Raw genomic sequence first — 20846 nt, 5'->3', positions numbered from 1 at the left:
GCAAATATGTTGTGCACGTTTGGACGACCTATCTTTGTGAGCAAGTTTTCTCAGTAATGAACATTAATAAAGCAAAACTGCACACAAAGCTCACACATAAGCACTTAACTGACAGGCTGAAGTTGGCTGCTGCTCAGGACATGATGCCTGATACTGATGCACTTGTGCGGGCTAAAAGATGTCAAGTTTCAGGAGCAAATACGAAGCAAGAATAAATCCTGTAAAATGTTGCTTTAAACATTGTTGCCTTAGGAAAAAAACAGTTGCTGAATGAAAACTTGCTGTAGTAAATACTGTGAAATTCAGTGTTGGTCATCAGATTCACTACAAAAGTGTTGAGTGGAATGTTATTTCTAATGGATGCATCCATGTTATGTATGTAGTTTTTATGTATATTTTACATATACATTTTATACATAAACAAGGCAGGTGACAACTTTACTTTCTTAACTGTCTGTATAAAATAGCTGCTACTTAAGATTTAAAGGTGTGCAGAGTTAATTTAGGTGTTCACAATTATTTTCCAGATGTGGAAAACGGACTTCAAAAAATTTCTATATCTTGATAAGTTTGATTTTTTTTTAAATTCCAGGACTATGTTTTTAAGTTACACATACCTGTGACTATATATGTGCCATTGTACAATCACTGTGATCAGTTGTAATGCACAATGCACACAAATAAATGTTAAACTGAGTCACAGTGTTGTTGAAATTGCACTTACTTTATTCTCTGGTTGTTTCTAATATAATTTTTTAAAAGGACGGTTCATTACATATAAAGATTTTTCTAATATACTTGTTCTCCTTTGCACTAAAACGTCAGAAAAACTTAGACTTATTGTTACTTCTCGGTAATTATGCTCTAAGTTTACTGGTCTGGCCCCTTTGAGATCAAATTAGACCGTATGTGGCTCCTGGACCGAAATGAGTTTGACACCCCTGATATAGTGCATTCAAAACAGCTGTTGAGCCAAAGTCACATCTGGTAGGGAAATATGACTAGCATTACAAAATTATCTAACAGGCAGGTGAAGTCCCTGTAGTAATAAATTAACTAAAATTACCCAAGCAATCTAAATATTACAGCTAGGGCACTCTAAATTATGCAAATTTATTTGACTGTATACTATTAGGAGCCTGCAATATTATATATAATACAAATTATACTAGCTAAAGTACATATTAAGGTTAAGAACCTGAGATAATTAAGGTTAATCCCTACAAATTTATGCATGAAAAACACGACAAATATTCCCAATGGAAGAGCGTGTTGAACATATTTAGGCGAAAAATACCTCTGTATTACTTTTTAAACGGGTAAGAACATTTATAAATTTGGAATGTTACACTTATGAGGGTATTTTTGTCTAAAATTTGTGTAAAATTAAATGTACCTCTTCAGCAATACCTCTTTGACGTCCTGCGTAATGACGTCTACCGACAGCCTCTGACGTCCTGGAAAATGGCGGTGCCCTTGTTACAATGGGGATTGTTGTTGATCACTTGTTAACCAATTTACTGTGAATAACTACGGATTATTCGTTCGCCCGTCTGCTTTAGGTGGCTTACTCCGACGCCTACATGCTAAAGGTAAGAGTTGTGTTTCATTACGAGCAGCAGGGAGAATAAAGTTACTTACTTTTAGATCTTCAGTCCTCGACGCTGCTCAGACCTCGAGTGGAGCCAGTGTGCTACCCGACGTTAGCTCCCGGAGGCTACTCAAATGTCCACAGTCACTGCCTTCATTTTGAAAGTTTGAGCCTTCCGGCGTCTCTAAGCGACCTTCTGCCTGATACATATTCGTTGAATCTGTGTGTTTAGCTGCTTATATAGTCTCAACGAAGCTAACGTTGAAATACCGGGTACAGCTAACAGCTAGCGCTAACAGCTAGCTGCTTCGCCATGCTAACTCCGGCTAAACCTTCTTCGCTTTGTCCATAATAATTTACAAGCAATAAATAAGCTATGTTTGTTGTGTTAGTGCTACAGGCATATTTGTGGCCAGCCATTGCCGATAAATGAGTGGGATTGGAGGTGGCATGTCAAATATGGTGTCTCTGTCAACAATTGGCTACATAGCCTCAGGGCTGTCAAACTCATTTTAGTTCAGGGGCCACATTCGGGCCCATGTTGATCTCAAGTGGGCCGAATCGATAAAATAACAGCATAGTAACCTATACATAATGACAGCTCCGCATTTTTCCATTGTTTTAGTGAAAATAGTCCATTCTGACAATTTTGCCATTTAATGAACTGTCTTTTTTGCAAAACATTATGAACAACCTGACATTGGGTAAGAAAAATATAAGTTCATTTTTCAACAACATTATGCCTCAGTTTATCATTTACGCATTACAACTTACACATCACAGTTTATCTACAGAAGCACAGCACATTCAATCACAGGTATCTGGAACTGAACGATATCATATTTTACTTTATGATCAAAATGACAAAGTAAGACAAAATATTACAAAAGTGAGACACAAAATGACAAAAACGAGACAAAACAAAAAATGAGACCAACGGCATGAAAAAATGCAAGAGACAAAAAAGTTACAAACCAGACCAAAAATGACAAAAGCCAGAAACAAAATGACAAAAGAAATTAGACAAAGAACACAAGCAAGGCAAAGAAGAAAAAAAAAACGACACAAGAAACAAAACGACAAAAGACATAAAAACCCTCAACAAAAGCAAAATATAGCAAAAATGAGACATAAAAAATGACATAAGACAACTGAACAATCTAGTGTTACTTCATGATCAAAACAACTTGTCATCCGGGAAAGTATGTTGCCTGACTCGAATCCAGTAGAAGGCCTTCGAGGTGTTTTAAAGCAAGAAGTAGAGTGAAACTACTGCACTAGGAAAGCACAACTGAAAACAATCTTTGAAGAATTGCAAAGCACCTGTTCAGAAATTTGCATAACCGTGGTCCCTTCTATATTAAGGGGGCTTCAGTCTGTCATCAAAAATATGTTGAGTCACTCCTGACTTTGCAGATTCACATCCTTTGTTGTGTAAACTGACACATCCCAGCACCATGATTGCTGCTCTTGTTGGCAGACCACCTGGTTTCCCCTCAATTCACACCTTTAGGCATATAAATAATGGGTCATTAATCATGTGAGCTGGGGTGACTATAAATTCTGTAACTCCCCATACATCAGTTAGAACTAAAGAAGCCTCTTGGATGAGAAGTGGAACATCTTCAAGAGTCTACAGGATAAGTCCAGGTGGTTTTTACTGAAGCGGCTATGATTAGCATGACCTGGATGACTGGGAATCTACACAGACAGTTTCATATTGAGTTCCTGCTGTGCGGGCATTTTGGCCACTGCTATAAAAGTTCTGTATTCTGACCAGGCGTAAACTAACCGTGACGTCACCCGCTGGTTTCAACGGCGAGAAAATGAAGCCCGGATTTTGCTACTTCCTGGTCGCCGTTTTGGATTTTTTGGAGCCAGTGACGTAAAAAGCGTCATCAAACAGGCTGGACCGGAGAGCAACTAGGGGCAGGATTGGCTGAGGACTCTCTTATCCCGCCCACGTTTTACCGCAGAGGCTTCTGTTGCTGTCTATCAAGTATAGCCACGCCCCCTGGCTCCGCCAACTTTAACGATTTATTTAAAATTCAGTATTGATTTATTTTAAGATCGGCCACCTGATCTCTCATTTTGACCATGAAAACTAACGGGAAAAAAATCCTGAGCTGTAGAACATCAGTCTATCAAATTTTATTTTTTCCAAAAATGAATTGGGGTCTATGGAGAAAAAGCTTTTTGGAGCCAACCCTAGCGGACGGTGGGATATTGCAAGTTTTTGACACTTCCGGGTGGGCTTCAATTCTGGAGCCAGATGTCCATCTTTATATACAGTCTATGATTCTGACACTAAATGCTGGTGAGTAAAAGTGACCGTACTGACAGTTTCTCTGCTTTGTATCTTAGCAGTCCAGTGCAGCGGGTCCATCCACCGCCTCCCCTCAATCAATGAAGGAATCCAAGGAGAACCTATCGATGACTGGACAAGCAATTCTGGACCACATCAAGCCATGCTGGTACTGGGACAAGAAGGATTTAGCCCACACTCCCTCTCAGTCCGAGGGCCTGGACCCCGGCACAGAGGCCCGGTATCGGAGGGAGGGAGCCCGCTTCATATTTGACGTGGGGACCAGACTTGGCCTGTATCCTTGATTGATTTATTATTTATTAAAACTCAGAAAAGGGTTAGAAGGTAAATGGGCATGGCAAATGACAAACAACAGACATAAGGATCCAAACTTTTAAAAATTACAACCCTAAAATACTTTATCCTGCTAGGCATTTGCTTTGTTGCTGCTCTTATACTTTTTTTTTTACAGGAATTATATTAATATTGCGTTATTTAGACATGAATTTTAGCATTTTACAGGCTAAATTATTCAAAACAGGGATAATAACAAAACAGTTAAAGTACAGCATCATATAGCTACTGATTTTTGATTATGAAAAAATAGTTCCTGTGAATCCTTGACTGGTCATCAGACACTATGACACGCTGGCAACTGGCATCATATATTTCCACCGCTTCTACATGTTTCACTCCTTCAAGCAGTTTCCCAGATATGTAAGTTTCATTGATGGTTGTCCTTAGCTTCTCTCCTTCATCAGAGTGGATTAAACGTGTGGGATTTATGTTGTGATTCGTGTCTCACCAGGTGACCGGAGCTTGCTGCCTTTTCCTGGCTGGAAAAGTAGAGGAAACCCCAAAGAAGTGTAAAGACATCATCAAAACAGCTCGGAGCTTACTGAACGATGTGCAGTTCGCCCAGTTTGGAGAGGATCCGAAGGTGCAGTGTCTTTTTTTTTTTTTTTTTCCCTCCTCTGTGCCTAAAAACATTTCAGCGTGACAGGGAAAGGGGTCATACAGGTTTGGTCTGGTTAATTACCTCATTTATGGAATTTATTTTGGCCCCTGACCAAAGAAAAGAAGTGAATCATCTTAGGCTATAATTCTTTGTAAACCAGCTTTAGGAGCCAGTGTGATATAATGTAGCTATTGAAAGGAAAAAAACGTGCTGCAGCCTAGTTGCTGATTTCCCTGACCTTGTGTTAAAGGATTTTGCTTCCTGATAAACTGCATACTTTAGACTAATGATGGAGTGAAGTCCTTCCTGTGGTGAAGTGATTGACTAGCATTGATCAAGATACAATCAATAAAAAGTAAGCAATTAAAACCAGATTTTTCCTTGTACTTAGTATTTCTTCCTATGTTGGAATTGAATTTTACTGTCATTTGATATTTTAAAAAGTAACAGGTTTATATGAGACTACAGTGTTACAAGGAAACTTAAAATGTGTGTTGTTCAGCATTGAAAATGTAATTAGCAAGGTGACTTTTCCATGGGAAGTAAAGCTGGATACAAAAATAAAGGAAACACTGCAAAATTACAGTCGTATTTTTGCGTACATCCGTCAGCCACATCATTGAAATGATCTGCCTAATATTGTGTGGCTCCGCCAAAGCAGCTCTGACCTCTGGGGTTGTGCAGGAATTTGGCAGCAGATCTTTTGGGTTCACGCTTAATCACGTTGGGGCCTAGAAAGTTGCGATGTCTTGTGTTCTTCACGATGTTCTTTTTCAGTTTTTGTGGTGTGGCGAGGTGTATTGTCCTCCTGGAAGAGGAGCTTTCTGTATTGTTGCTCTTCAGAATCAGTTTCATACTGAATTAATCCATTACAACAACTTGCCTTACAGTATGTGAGAGTCGTAGCTCAGTTGTTGTGAATGTTTTGCACATTCTCAAGGAGGTAACAGTGTAGAATTACTTCAGTAAGGGTTAAACACGTGAAAGAATTATTTTCATGGATTAAATCTCTGACGATGTAAATTTGATGTATGTTCTTGTTTCAATAGGAAGAGGTGATGGTGTTGGAGAGGATCCTTCTCCAGACTATCAAATTTGACCTGCAGGTGGAGCATCCCTACATGTTTCTTCTGCGCTATGTCAAGCAACTCAAAGGTTAGAGCGGATGAGTATGGCATCAACTGCACACAGTCTGGTGAATTCTGGAGCTGGGAACAAGTAAAACTGAGACTTTCTTCTTTTCTTGATGTTTTAGGGGAGAAGAATAAAGTGTGCAAGGTGCTCCAGATGGCGTGGACGTTTGTCAATGACAGGTGAGCAGCCAGCACGTAACTGTTTTTATCATAGATGACTTCATATAATGCAATATGTCATGTATAGATTGTTTTAAATTCTGTTGCTCAACTAACTGGCTGGCAAATATGCATGGACAAATATAAGTTTTACTAAAACGGGCTTTACTGTCTGGGAAATGTTCTTTATAACGAGTGAATCATCATCAGTCTCACAATAGCCCAGTGGTTCAAGATGCATACCACATTACTGCACAGTCCCTGATTTAAATCTGACCACAGCCTTTTGTAATTATGTTCTATGCCCCCCCCCCCCCACATTTCCTGTCTGTCTTTCTATTGTGAGGCAACAAAAACGGCAAAAGCCACAAAACAAGGGAGATAATGGGAATCATAATGGTTCAGAATTGGAAACTTGTTGACATCCAGATCTTCATTTGTGAATAATTTTCCTCCCATCCGTCTAAACCACATTGCCTGTGTCTCCGGCAGCCTGTGTACCATGCTGTCTCTGCAGTGGGAGCCAGAGATCATCGCTGTGGCTGTCATGTACCTGGCAGGCCGCCTGTGTAAGTTCGACATCCAGGAGTGGACCGCCAAGCAGTCATCACGCCGCTGGTGGGAGCAGTTTGTCCAGGATGTCCCAGTGGAGCTGCTTGAAGGTGCTCACCATAAAGACACAACACTTTCTAACTGTGTGTCTTTATTGTCCAAGACTTGTCTCACCCAAAGCATTTCTTGGTCCTTCAGACATTTGCCACCAGATCCTGGACCTGTACTCCCAGGGAAACAAGCCCATCCCTCAGCAGATGCAGGAGAAGGAGCGGACGCCTGCTCTTCCGATTCCTGCTCCTCCAGCTCCACAGGGAGCGCCTCCAGCCGCCAACCCTCCTCCCCCTCCACCAAAGAAGACTTCCCCTCAGAGTGGCAGCCCTGCACGCCAGCTCAAACGCTCACATGTAAGTATATGCTTTATTTGCATTTTTGCTGGCTTAAAGATGAATTCAAGCTTAGTTTAACTTACTAAAGTGCTATCACGGTTTCTAGGTTTCATGCTAGAGGTTCAGGGAAACAAGGACTCGCACAAAACAGCATTTAGGGCCGATAGCTAGCATGTACTCAGTGCGGCAAGGTGAGTCATTTTGACCATTTGTGAGCGTGACCAAACATAAACCCAAGATAAGTTGCTTGGAATTGCCCTTTTGCTGACTGTATTAACTGCAGCTTACCCTTTAGAAGTCAAAGCCTTCGGTCAAACCAGTTATGATCTTTTCTTCTAATTAAAAACAACCGGAATTTAAATTACATTATATTAAAATGATTCATGAAGAAATCAGATTTCCTCGGGAAGCTGCAGGGAGCTCATGCTAATTGCTATGCTGAATGCCATTCTTGTTTTTCAATCCCTTGTTTCCCTGAATCTTTGCAACAGAAGAAAAGAAGCAGAGTTAGCATGACTCATAGAGCCACAGTGACCAAATTATGGGGAAATACGCCTGGTTGAAATGAACCAGAATCCTCTGGAAAGGCAGCAGAAAGTCCTCTGCCATCCTTCTGTCTGCTGAAATGTCTTTGTTCGTTTAGTGATAAATGGTGATGAATGATGATACAGCCTCATATATATGTTTTATTATGCTCCTTCATAACACTCGACAAAACCTGTCTCAAAGTGGCAACTGAGTATTTGCATCTTTTTTTTTTCAGGCATCCCCAAAAGATGAACCAAAGGCTCCAGGTAAAATGTTAAACATACGTGTTTTAATTTCAAAGAATTTAAAATCATGTGAAGGTTAACATGTCTACTAAAATATCCCCAGTTTACATATAAAAATCAATTAAAATACAGTCTTGGCAGGATTACAAGTGGCCTAGAGTACTATTTTCCTGGCAGATTTTTGGATCTGAATAAACGAGCATAGAGCACGCAGAATTCACTGATTTTCCCTCTTACTGGCTGGTCTGTTTAATCCACAGAACAAGTTGGATCAAAGATTCCTCGACTGGAGAGCCCCATGCCCCCACTGCCTACATCGCAGCCTCCCCCAGGTAAACACCACCGTTTATGTCATCTCTGTCCCGTCCAATTTGTGAGGATCTTAAAAAGATTTAGGGTTTGGTTTGAGCATAGCTTCCTGCTGGCGTCCTCACCACCCTGCTGTTTGTTTCCATGTGCCACCAAATAGCCCCATAATGAGAAGCCGGGACCCCCTGCTGGCGACTCGAGCTTAGAAAGGAACCCAGCGTCATTAGTCCTCTCAGTCTGCTTACATAACCGCAGCTCGTCTGGACATTATGTTTCCCAACACACGCATACCTATCCCAGACCAATCTGATTAGTGCTTGAGCCTGATAATGAGACCTCCTCTGCGGCTGAAGCCTGGTCGTCTTGGCCCAGTTGTGCGCTCACTGTCTGGGAATGGAGAGATTTTTGTTGAGATCATGATGGGAAAAAAAAGTAGCCTTAACCCTCCCGTTGTCCTCATTTATGGACACCAAAATATATTGTTTCCTTGTCTGAAAAAAAAATCCAAAAATTCAGCAAAAAAATTCCCCAAATTTCTGAAAATTTGCAAAAGCTTCAGGAAGAAAATTCCAATAATTCCTTCAAAGTTTCCCCTAAATTTTATTTTTAAAAAATCCCCCAAATTTGTCAAGAAAATTTGTATAAATATTTTCAAAAAATTAGTAAAAATCTTCCCAAAAAAATTCTAAAAAAATATCTAAAGTGATTACATATATATCAGTAAAACTTCTAACTTTTTCTTAAGAACATTTTTAACATTTTCTTTTTTCACAACAAAAAATGTTCAAAGATTTCACAAAAATGTGGACATCAGAAGTTTCATTGTGAAGATATATTTTTGTTCCACATTTTCAAACTTTATAAAGGGGCCAATTTGACCCGCAGGACGACGCGAGGGTTAATTACAGCCTTTTTTTTTTTTTTTTAACAAGTCCTGTCTCTTGTGTCCTGAATCACCAGCTCCTCCCACAGAAGCAGAACCAGTGAATGAAACGGCTCCTCCACCACCACACGCTCCTCCTCCACACCAGCCTCCTCCGCTGCCCCACCGCCCTCCTCCACCGCCGCCCTCCAACTACATCATGTCCACCACCAGCTCCTACATGTCCGGGGAAGGCTACCAGAGCCTGCAGTCCATGATGAAGACAGAGGGTCCCTCCTACGCCCCCATGCCGCCCAGCTACGCTCCACCGATGCCGCCGTATCACCCACACGTCTACCCGCCACCTGCAGCTCCTCCTCCAGGCCCTCCACCTCCTCCCTCCACCTACCCGCCACCCAGCTTGCCTCCAACCTACCCCCCACCGGGCTACAACAGCTACCCTCCGCCACCGCCTCCACGCATGCCGCCGGGTCACGTACCCCCACCAGGGATAGGCCTCCCACCGACCGGGTACCCTCCTCCACCTCCTGTGCCCCCAGGACAGTCACAAGTGCCCCTGCCCCCTCCGCCCGGCATGCCTCTGAACCGCGGTGGGTGGATGAGATGAGAGGGTGATGTCAGCCTGTTAACTGAGCAGAGCCACAGCTTCAGAGGGAAGCTCTCTGAAGACAACCAGAAGCTGATTCTTCTGGTACAAACCGAGGAGCTTCTTCAGCACAACTTCCGATGAACAGATTCTGGGGTTGTGAATGAAGGCCTGTCGACAAACAGACTTGAAAGGAAAAGTGAGGTCTGGACAGTGTTGTTATGAGAACCAGAAGTGCTGGTGGCAGTTCCCGGTATGAATCTTGAAATGTTTTTTTTTTTTAAATAAGAGGCTTCAACATGTACAGGATGGTACTTAAGCTGGGCTCACACTGCAGGAGTTTCAGGATAACTAACCTCCTGACAGTCAGAGGAGACGTCTGGTCTGGGATTCTGGTGTGAATCGATGTTGGAATTTACATGTCCAGACTTAAATCTTCCAAACCGTTCGCACTCATTGAAGCCGTCCTGATAATATCAAACATATTTGATGTTTATGAGTTAAAAACTGGATGGTTGCGATTATCATGCTAACACCATTCTAGCTTTTAGGACTAATGCCGGCTACAGAATATAAGGCTGATAGTTACTTCTACTTTTGTCTCCCAGACTTGTTTATCCTTCTGCTTTTGGTATTCTTAGTTTCTCCATTTTGTTTACATTTGTTTCCCCATGTGATTGCAGGAAGTGATGCACCGCTCCACTCTGGCAAGATAATCTGTCATGTTCAACAGTTGGTTTTTTTTTCAAATCTGTTGTGTAGATTTCTGAGGATAGAGGGAAGAATATCTAAAACTTCTCCTGTGTGTTGGAACTTGGATTTTAAAACTCCTGTAGTGTGAGTCTGGCTTCAGGGCGCCCAGTTCCAGGATCTTCTAACAAACACTGTCCAGTCATTGTTTTTGTTCCGGGAATGTACCGAGAAATATTTTAGCACCCTGATTTTCATCTGTTTTCTTTTCCTTTTAGTTTTGCCACACATGCTGCATCACTAACTGTGGAGGGATGAAATGCTCCATTTTCACTTTACTTTGGAGTTCTTCAAAGGTTAGCGTGTGTAGTTTGTTAGCCTTATCATGTGTTTTAGTTTTCTGGAAGGTTCAAGCACCCCACTGTCATTTTTTTCCCCCCTCTACATTCCCACTGTTTTGCTGAGAAAAACAGTGTAATAAACAATCTTGAGATGGTTGACTTTGTAGCAGTTGCATCTGAAAAGGACTGTCACACTGAAAGACTTGAAAACAAACATGCTGTATATAAGAAATGTTGGAGAACATATAATTTAACACAAAAGCTGCAACAATGATTCCATTAGTTGTTGTCTGTTAAATTAATTGCAACCTATTTTTAGTACATTTTGAAGAAGAATTCCAAATTCTGTAATTTCGGCTGTTTAAATTAGAATATTTTCTGTTTTGTTCCTCCTATTTGACAGTAAACTATCTCTGGGTTGTGGACATGTAAGGACGCCACCAGATCAACTTTTTTCACTATTTTCTGATATTTTGTTGACCAAGCTAATCAAGAGAACCATCAACTGTGAAAAGTTGCAGCCCAAGTTTACACAAAACATGTAATCTTACTGTCATTACATTTTATTTTCAGGTAAAATGCCGTGCGATATGTCTGCTGCCACGAGACGCTGTCATTTCATTTTTATCAATGTTCTTATTTCCTCTTCCATTATTTTTTCGGGAATCTGCACTGCAGAGTGTGAAATGAAGTACAGAACAGAAACCCTGTTGTTGAATCAACCACGTCTAACACTGGACAGTCTGAGGTATATGTGTGCATATCAGATCTTTTCATTTAGACAGATGCTTTTGAGATCTATCTCTACGTGCCTTAGTCGGGCTTCTCTGTTCTGTCTCTGCACACAGCTTTGGTTTAGTTTATTAATGGTCCTTATGACATTAAAGACCTGCTTTTCCTGGTTTCAAATGAGTTGTGTTGATTAAGTTGCAGCTTAGTCATTTTTATGATACATGCACAGGGGGGTACAACAGATATTTGTGGGGGGGGGCACTGAAAAGTTGTAAGAAAAAATTAAAGCTGCTACCGACCTCTTGCTTTTACAAAGTATTTTTCATGTTTGTTTTTTTTGGCTCTTTAACCCAATAAGAAAGCTGTATATGACCTTTTCATTTTGGACTGTTAACATTCAAATTATGATGGACTTATTTCCTTGTTTATGTGAATTAAAGCATCATCAGCTGCAGCATCTGCCTGTTATGTAAAACTGGTAAGCTCAATGACAGTATCCTGAGGGCAATTAAGTGACAAATATTGTGCAAGAACAGCACTATATACAACCCTGTCAATTTCCACTTCTTAGAATGTTTACTGACAATTATCACACCTAAAATAAGAAATAATATTCTGTACTTTTAGCAGCTAGTTCTCAGCTGTAAACCATAAACATCATAGGGTTCTGTATACTAATCAGCCTAAATCAAAATGAGTAATACTCAATGCACAGTGAACAACAACAATCTGTACCTTTGACCTTTGGTAAATAATCTGAAATGTTCTGTGCAGTAATGTCAATTTTAAAATACAGTAAGTAGCACTCTATACATTTAACAGTAAACCTGAAAACAATAATACACAGTAACAATATTCCATATTCTTGAATCATTTAATAGTGCACAGCTCAGCAAACATCGTGTTCATAGTGTTCTGCACAGAAATCACAAAAAGCTGCTCTCAATAATCTTTCACAGTGAGCAGATGTTCTTATGTTGCAGGTCCATGGTCCAGATGTGGCCATCGAACAGGCCGGGGGGGGTCTGGCACCGTGGACTTCCTAGAGCACCTCTTCTTTTTGCATTCTTCATATGGGATGGAAATAAGTAGCGGTGGTTTAGCACGTCTATTAAAGACCTGTAAGTGTGAAGCAGGAAGCCCTCCACAGTGAGGATCTGAGTCTCCTCCTCCTCCTTGTGGTTGGACTTCAGGACCATCTCTGTGTCCAGGGTGTTATTAACGCCATGAGACTTCTCAAACTTCACCGGGTTCTCCAACCATGCATAGATCCTACGTGGACGTGGAAGAAATCTGATAAAGAGAAGGTTGCAGCAGGAAACGTCAACTACTGGAGTCCTCCATGGACCTTGAGTTTAGTGAGTAATGTAAGAGCAGAAAGGGAGCTGCCACTCGGATGCAGTTCTTCCACCTAACATGTCGTAAAAACATGCCATATGATGAAATAATGTAAAATAGGGCGTGAAAAACACTGCAGAGCAGTTTTCTTTGAAAAAAAATCATGATGAATTTTGTCCAAAAAATACGCCATAGTATACTATGTCGAAAAAAATGCGATTTTTTTCAACATGTCGTAAAAACATGCCATATGATGAAATAATGTAAAATAGGGTGTGAAAACTCCTACACAGCAGTTTATTTTAAAAAAAAACAAATCACCATGAATTTTGTCAAAAAAAAAACCGCCACAGTATACTATGTCGGAAAAAAATGCGATTTTTTTCCCAATATGTCATAAAAACATACCATATGATGAAATAATTTAAAATAGGCCGTGAAAAACACTACAGAGCAGTTTTCTTTGAAAAAAAAATTATCATGAATTTTGTAAAAAAAAACAAAACGCCATAGTATACTATGTCGAAAAAAATGCGATTTTTTCAAAATGTCGTAAAAACATGCCATTTGATGAAATAATGTAAAATAGGTCGTGAAAAACACTACAGAGCAGTTTTCTTTGAAAAAAAATCATCATGAATTTTGTCCAAAAAATGCCATATACTATGTTGAAAAAAATGCGATGTTTTTCAACATGCCGTAAAAACATGCCATATGATGAAATAATGTAAAATAGGGCGTGAAAAACACTACAGAGCAGTTTATTTTGAAAAAAAATCATGATGAATTTTGTCAAAAAAAACGCCACAGTATACTATGTCGAAAAAAAATGCAATTTTTTCAACATGTCATAAAAACATGCCATATGATGAAATAATGTAAAATAGGCCATGAAAAACACTGCAGAGTAGTTTTCTTTGAAAAAAAAATCATGATGAATTTTTTCCAAAAAAACGCCATAGTATACTATGTCGAAAAAAAATGCGATTTTTTCAACATGTCCTAAAAATATGCCACATGATGAAATAATGTAAAGTAGGCTGCGAAAAACACTTTAGTGTTATGTAAAACTGGAAGAGAGAGAGAAGAGAGACTACCAAGTGGAAGGTAGCAGGATCAAGACCTACCATTGGAAGTTTTCTTTCTTTAAGTTTTTCAGAAAACTTAAGAAGGGTCTGGACTTGAACCAGCAACATACAGTTTCATAGACAAACCCTTGACTCACTGAGCTACAGATTAGATGATAAAATCTAATTTCGCCGTCCCTTTGACATCGTAGTTGCCAAGTGACCACATGGGTGGAGTCAGGGCAGAGTCATGGCGGAGAGTATGAGGGGAGGTAGGTGGCGACCTCCCCCCACTGCCCACTACACCTTCCACCGCCCGTCGAGTTTTTCGAAAATCCGAGTCTCGACAGGTTTTCCCGAGTTTCTGGAGTTTCCACCAGGTCGGAGGCAGAAGAACTTGTCATGAAGAGGTGTTAAAGTCAGCGAGGATGGAGTGACTTTTCAACCTCCATCCAGATGTTCAACCTGATGTCTTTACTTTGAGATTTTTAGCACCACAAACCTTTAGTATCACACTTAATCATTTAATAGGACTTTAATGGAATCCACCAGCAGATTTAGTTTTTGTTGACAAACTTTATTCTTGTTGTCGTGGGACTGCAGGATTTAAAACTGTTTCTTCTATTTGACCTCATGTTTATTAGTTTTAGTGGAGAAAGTTATTTTAATTGTTGATTAGTCTCTTAAAAACCATATAATAAATGGTATTAGTCAAGAGGTTTAAATTTCTTTGTCATATTTTAAATATGACAAAAAATATAAAAATAAAGCGTTGAGACAATTTGACCTGTAATTGGTGTTCTATAAATAAAATTGAATTTATATTGTATGTATGTTGTAGGAATTCAGCCATATATGTTGGAAAACACATTTTCTTTGTCCATTAATCTGTTGATTGTTTTCTCCAGTAATTCATTTCTTGTTTTGGTTTATAAAATGTCAAACCCAAACATATTCAGTTTACTGTCATATAAACCAAAAAGATTTGCATTCATGATGCAGGAATCAGACAGTTTTTTGCTTTTTTATCTTAGTTTAGTCAGAAAGATAGTTAATAACGGGTGAACTGTTGCAGCTTGTGAGGCGTAGAAGGTTTTAATCTTTCGGGCCAAGTGTCAGAAAACATTTAGAAACCAACATCAACAAAACACTTAAACATTTGATCATCATTAAAGGGAAATCCAACTTTTACATGACAATGTCTAATTAAAGGACATTTATTTCCAGTGTAAATGTGTGATATTCATCCTCTGGATCTTCTCTTCACATCGTCTTCCACCTGGACTGGTTTGGTCAGGAGTATGTGCAACAAACATGTGAAAAACTGCACTTTAACATCAATGAATGACACTGAAGTTTAATCTCTACATAAATGAGACCGAGTCTGGATGTGCTGCTCCGTCATTAACTCCTAAGTTTGGGGAAAGTTCAAACAAAAGAGGACAGTTCAGATAAGACTTGAGAATGAGCTGATTCTGAACAAACATCTCAGACTTTCTGAGCTTCAGCATCTACAGCAAGATATTTGAACAACAAGCAGCTCCAGAGATCCAGAAGTTGGAGAGAGTTAGCTTTAGCTGAGCCAAAGAACATGTGGGACGCTAACCTAGCAAACATTTCAGACTTTTCTCTGTGAATTCTGAGAAATAATTTCCTATTTAACGACAGAGCTACACATCTGACCTCAGTCTCATTAAAACAGACTCTAATTCAGTGTCATCCATCCATATTAAAGTGCAGTTACCCAAAATGTTTGTTGCATGGGCTCCAACAAAACCTGTCCAGGTAGAAGGCCACTTTGACAAACAGGAAGTGGAAGATTCCAAGCAGATTTATAGAAGGGGGAACTGGACGGTACTAAGTGTGGTCCAGTATAGGGGGGGGGTTGTGGGTTTTTAAGGCTGATAATGATTATTAGTGAGACATTTGGAGGAGATGTTCATTTGCAATAAATGAAAGTATTTACAATCTTGGAGTTAAACTTAGAACACAAACTCTAAAAGAAAACTTTGTGGTTATGTTTTTGTTTTGTTGACAGATGTTAAGTTAAAGGAGTTTTATTGGTGATGTATAACCAATCAAATCACTCCAGAAGACAGAGCGACCACAGCTAGATAAAGGTTCAGAGCCAAAGTAGTGCCATTTTTAAACTGATTTATTACTGTAAATCAGTAAAAACTAAAATACTGATAATCAGTCAGCCCACAATTACTACAGTTTTACAATGGGACATTTCAATGAGTAAAATTTAAGGTACTTGCGCTCTACTTACATCTTTCCATATTCATCTGCTTTATACTTACATTTCACTACATTTCATACAAAAAAAAAAAAAGCTTTTTAAAATCCGCTACCTTTATCTAAAAGCTTCAGTTTCTTTTAAGATAAGGTTTCTAAGTGAGCTTTTAAAAAAACAACATTCTTGGGTCAGTGCTTTTACTTTAGTAAGTGATCCAAATACATCCTCCACCTCTGTCAAATGTGTTTTTTTTACTTCAAGAGAACTTTTTCAGTTGTGTGTCCCTTTCTTTCAGCAGTTTCAACAATCTCTTCATTGTAGTTTTACTTCCTGTGTTGCACCAGTAGAGGGCAGTCTAGCGCATGCAGAGCAGAAAACAACAAACTTCCACCAAATAAAGACAACAGCTCACAGTATCATTAAGCAAGTTGTTTATTTTCTCCCAAATTTGTTCTAAAAGTGGCCTATTCCATGTTTTCTTTTCACCTGTCAAATACTCATTTAATCAGTGAAATCCATGAAAAGAAGTTACAGTCATGCTAGTTACTACAGGAGTGGACATTTACGCTGTAGATTCTAGGATTCTGTACTGTGGTTTTAGCATATAGGCAGAAAAAAGAAACACTAGAGATGTTTTTTTATTTAAAAAAAGAAAAGAAAAGACATTCGGGTTCCAAATCAAAACACGATGAAGAAAAGAACTGTGGCACATCTCAAATCAAATGCCATATATTTATATTTATATATATATATAAAGTATTCAAAATTGTAGCATGGCTTCAAATCAGTTCCTAGAAAAAAGGACACTTTCAAAATCAGACTTTGATTAGATTTTCGTATTTTTTGACCCATTATTTGAGAGAACAGAGGCGCCTGTCGGCCAGCCTCGGAAATGTTCTAATTTGGAACAAATAACACTAGAGATGGGAGAGCCGGAGCTGTCAGTCACTCCACAAATCTGTCAGATAACTTTTACTTTTAACACTTCTCACAGCAAATCTGACAAATTCCAAAACGTGACTGTTCAGTAACTGTCTGCGCTCCCATCTCTATCTTCAACACCTGGCAATAAATACGCTGACATCAAGAAATACTCGTTTTAAAATGTGTTTCATGTATGGAGACATCAAAAAGGGAAGACTTAACCTCTCGTATTCTAAGAAAGAAAGAAACATGCACTGCGTGAACACACCTGCTGAATCCATGACTTTTCATCAGCCAATATTTTATTATGGATTCAGAAAATGTCTTCAGCAGTCTTCAACCGTGTTGTAACCAGGGTTCAAATAGCCAAAGAAAGAGGATTCACAGGCAGATGCTACAGCTGGAAGAGAATCACTCAGCCTCCTTCCACACACTCATGCACGCAAACGCACTCACAGACGGGCAAAAGGTAAAGCTGTAGCCCTCCCGACCTGAGAAAATGATTGTCAAGCATGCACACAGCATACAATTTATTTTAGTTTCACAAAGTAAGAAAAGAAATGATCAGTCCAAATAGAGATTCAAGAACGGCCTCGATAACATTTTCAGAAGGAATAATAGGAATTCATGTTGGAAAAGAAGAAGAAGAAGAATAAAAAAAGTAATTATTACCAAAAGCAAACCCTGTTTAAGGTCCGGTTGTTTGTTTGTTTGTTTGTTTGTGTGCTTTTTAAAACTGAATTATTGATCACATGGCCACGCTAGAATACAAAAATCAACAATGAAGTAGTGCTATGGTTTTATACATAATATACACAAGTTAACAGTGATCTCTAGACTTTATTATCCATAGACTTGTCTTACGAGCAAAAGAAGGCGCTAGGTCACAGTGGGTAGTTAACATTTTTAGAACGCTAATGCTAGTTATACTCGTCGACCACTAGAGGGGGGGAGCGATACATGTGACGGGAGCTGGGGTCTCTACAGGAGGTACTATATCTGAAGATAGAGTCCTTCACGTCCGCTCCCCGCGGCCTGATCAGCTCTGTGCTTGGAACCTTATTGTAGCACAGCGGCGCTCTACAGAAGCAGAGAGAGAATTCGAAAGCCTCCGAATCGATGATGAGTGGCGAATCAGTGAAACTAGCTGCCGGTTGTCAAACAGAAGCTCTGAGAGATTAAAAAGTTGTGGACGACAGACTACCAGGGTCCGATCCGTGTAGCCGGTCTGAGTGTGATCGCTGAAGGAATGCTGGGTGATGTAGGCAGTAAGGAGCACGGCATGGAGGGTCACAGGTGGAGCTGTTCAGGTGAGTGAAGATCCTGGCTGGTTGCTAGGCTACAGCGGCCCTTTGAACTGGTTCCCAGAGAGGTGCTGTCTGATGGACAGCTTTGATCCTGCTGCATCACCCAGTTTTCTCCACACCACCTGCAAACAGAGGAGACAGATATGAGGAGACAGGCTGAGAGGACAGGAAAAAAGAAAAAAATCCTTCTTCAAGAGTGAAAAACTTCAAATGCAGTTTCACTTTGAGCTGCTACACACACACACACACATACACCTTCGTCCTGGTGCTGAGATCTCTCTCCTGACGGGTGAAAGGAGCCCCCGGGGGACCCTAGTGATATTACAGAGGTACCATTGTAGTTCTCCCCCAGATTCCTGGTTTGTCACATACCTCTGCAGGGCCCAGATAGCCCTTCTCTGGCTCTAATCAGTGGACCTTTTTATCACCGACTGGGCCCTTTTCAGCACCCGGCACAGAAGAGATGGAGGGAAAATGAGGGACGAGGGGGGGAGAGGAAGAATGAAAGGATGAGGTGGAGGGGAGAAGGGGGACTGCTCTTTTCCCTGCCGCTCCAGTTTAATTGGTTTGACAGTTCAACTACGAGCCTCTACTCAGAGCTTCCAGTTCAGAGCTGGATGGAGGGATGAGGGATGGATAGAAAAGAAAGAAAGAAAGAAAGAAACAAAGAAAGAAAGAAAGAAAGAAAGAAAGAGGAACGCCGTGCCCTGGTCTCTGCTGTGAGTGTCATTCCAAACCAAATGAGTCTAATTGAGTTCCTCATTAGCAAAAGCAGCTGACTGACCTGATTTGCACCCAGTAGAGAGAACTGAAAAACTGATCATCAGACGGACTGAGCAAAAAGGAATGTTACAGCTATAAGGCTCGTCTGTTGCAGCTATAGCATGAAAATAGGGCCAGGAAGTTTTTTTGCGCAGGTCAAGTTGCAAAAAATGCACGTATTTGTGATGTTTTGGTGCTGGAAATCATCTGTATCCTCTAAACCATTCTGTCAGATTTGTCCTCACTGTGGGCTCAGTTTTTGCAGAAACATAAAGTCCTGCACCTTTATGGAAACACCACAACCATAGCTAGAAGTAGAGAGAATGCATACATCTCTTCTGAGATGTAGAGTGTTTTATTTGAAATTTGCTTGGGAATGTTTAGAATTCAAACCATTTTATAGCATGTAGAGGAATGTTACTGGTTGCAGATTTGAGATTTCCAGGTCTATGTGGCTTCTCTTTGTCACAAACTCGTTACCTGATGAAGGTTTAGACCTGAAGCTTAACAAAAAGACAGTGTGTGGGTGTCTGAAACTTTCCACTATGCACGTCTCTCTCCTACACAGCTGTCTGTTTTGTGCACATGATGCTAAAATATTTGATTGCAAGCAACAGTGTCTACATAACTCGTCTGTCTTCTGTCTCACAGCTAAAACTGTGATATGATTAGCTGAGGAGTTGGACATGTGGCCTCACATGGTGCAGATGATCAAACACTGACGCAGGCCAAGGTTTTCTTTTCCTAACATAAACTAAACTGTTCCAGTATTATTACAACACACTGATGGAGGACGAGCCTGTGGAGCAGCTGTTGGACTTACGTTGCACATCTCTCTCACGATGGCCTTCTCCTTCTCGCTGAGATCGTCCTCGTAGTCTTCAGGAACCTGCTTGTCCAGGTTCTCGTGGACCTCCAGCACCTGGTGGCAAACACAGCGATGAGCTTCTTCACTCACAAGACGATGAATTATTCTTGTACATAGCAAGCTACTAAACTACAGTAACTCTGCGACATTCCATCTCAAATAATCATTATTTTTAAATCATCTTAAATTTTTATAGCATAAAACATGGATATCCTTTAAGACATCTTTGAAATGTTAAGTTGACATATCAATCACGTTTCCGGTATTCCTTTTTCAGCTCTTTTTTTCGCATGTTGACATTTGTTTAGGTGATAATATCTCAGGAGCTGTTCTGTTGATTCTCATCATATCCTTGATTCAGAATCTGTGATACTGGACAAGTAGATCTAGTATCTGTTTATTGGTGAGTTGAAATATTTAAAGAAAAAAAAAGAAGAAACTAAAGCACTGAAGTGTTGCAAAGTCCCATCTTTGAGTGCACCAAAAGTAGTTACATGTCATGAATACTTTTTAGTATGAAATACTCGGTTTAAAGAAATGAAAGTTATTTTAGTTTTTTCATTACGGATTAAACAGGTATGACAAGTACTATGATGAAAACAAAATACTGGCAGACAGTCTGATCCAAGAGTTCTAGAGTTTCATAATGATTCTTAAAATACAACCAGGAGAATATATCTAGAAATATACATCCACATGGCTTTATTTTTCATTTTTGAATTGTACTTTGTAGGTATAAAGTTTGGTTTGGAGGAGACTCGTCATGTAGTTTTGTGTAATTTCTCCATTGCAGATTCGGAAAAGATCACAATAAGGAATAAGAGTGAAATTTTTAGGATTTCCTCTTTAAACATGGATTCATGTCATCTCAGCATGCACTGGATATATCAATGCAAAATTTCACAGACAGCATTTTAAATATTTGTAATTTCCATCCATC

General features: G+C 39.8%; 2 protein-coding genes across 4 annotated transcripts in view; one reads left to right on the top strand and one right to left on the bottom strand.

Annotated features, from left to right (window-relative positions):
• Positions 1-1453: 1453 nt before the first annotated feature.
• ccnk (cyclin K) lies at positions 1454-11855 on the top strand. The gene is made up of 11 exons (XM_022195162.2): positions 1454-1592; positions 3956-4191; positions 4532-4613; positions 4705-4836; positions 5904-6009; positions 6110-6167; positions 6639-6808; positions 6897-7105; positions 7851-7881; positions 8121-8192; positions 9130-11855. The coding sequence occupies exons 1-11, from the start codon at positions 1584-1586 to the stop codon at positions 9657-9659; spliced, it is 1635 nt and encodes a 544-aa protein (XP_022050854.1). The 5' UTR covers positions 1454-1583; the 3' UTR covers positions 9660-11855.
• Positions 11856-16461: 4606 nt separating this feature from the next.
• Positions 16462-20846, bottom strand: part of ccdc85cb (coiled-coil domain containing 85C, b) — a 61233-nt gene continuing 56848 nt past the window's right edge. For all 3 annotated transcript variants that reach the window (XM_022195159.2, XM_022195160.2, XM_022195161.2), the window contains 2 exons: positions 19862-19960; positions 16462-18398 (listed from right to left, as the gene is read on the bottom strand). In XM_022195159.2, coding sequence (XP_022050851.2) covers positions 18309-18398; positions 19862-19960 — 189 coding nt within the window. In that variant the 3' untranslated portion in view covers positions 16462-18308. The remainder of the gene's footprint in view (positions 18399-19861; positions 19961-20846) is intronic.

Source organism: Acanthochromis polyacanthus, chromosome 16 (assembly GCF_021347895.1).
Source record: "Acanthochromis polyacanthus isolate Apoly-LR-REF ecotype Palm Island chromosome 16, KAUST_Apoly_ChrSc, whole genome shotgun sequence".
In the NCBI taxonomy this organism is placed as follows: domain Eukaryota; kingdom Metazoa; phylum Chordata; class Actinopteri; family Pomacentridae; genus Acanthochromis; species Acanthochromis polyacanthus.
The sequence above is the reverse complement of the archived record's forward strand: the minus strand, read 5'-3'. Positions and strand labels throughout refer to the sequence as shown.

Coding starts and splice junctions, on each gene's coding strand:
- ccnk (XM_022195162.2), top strand. Junction 6,010..6,109: donor CTATGTCAAGCAACTCAAAG/GTTAGAGCGGAT, acceptor TTGATGTTTTAG/GGGAGAAGAATAAAGTGTGC. Junction 6,168..6,638: donor TGGACGTTTGTCAATGACAG/GTGAGCAGCCAG, acceptor TGTCTCCGGCAG/CCTGTGTACCATGCTGTCTC.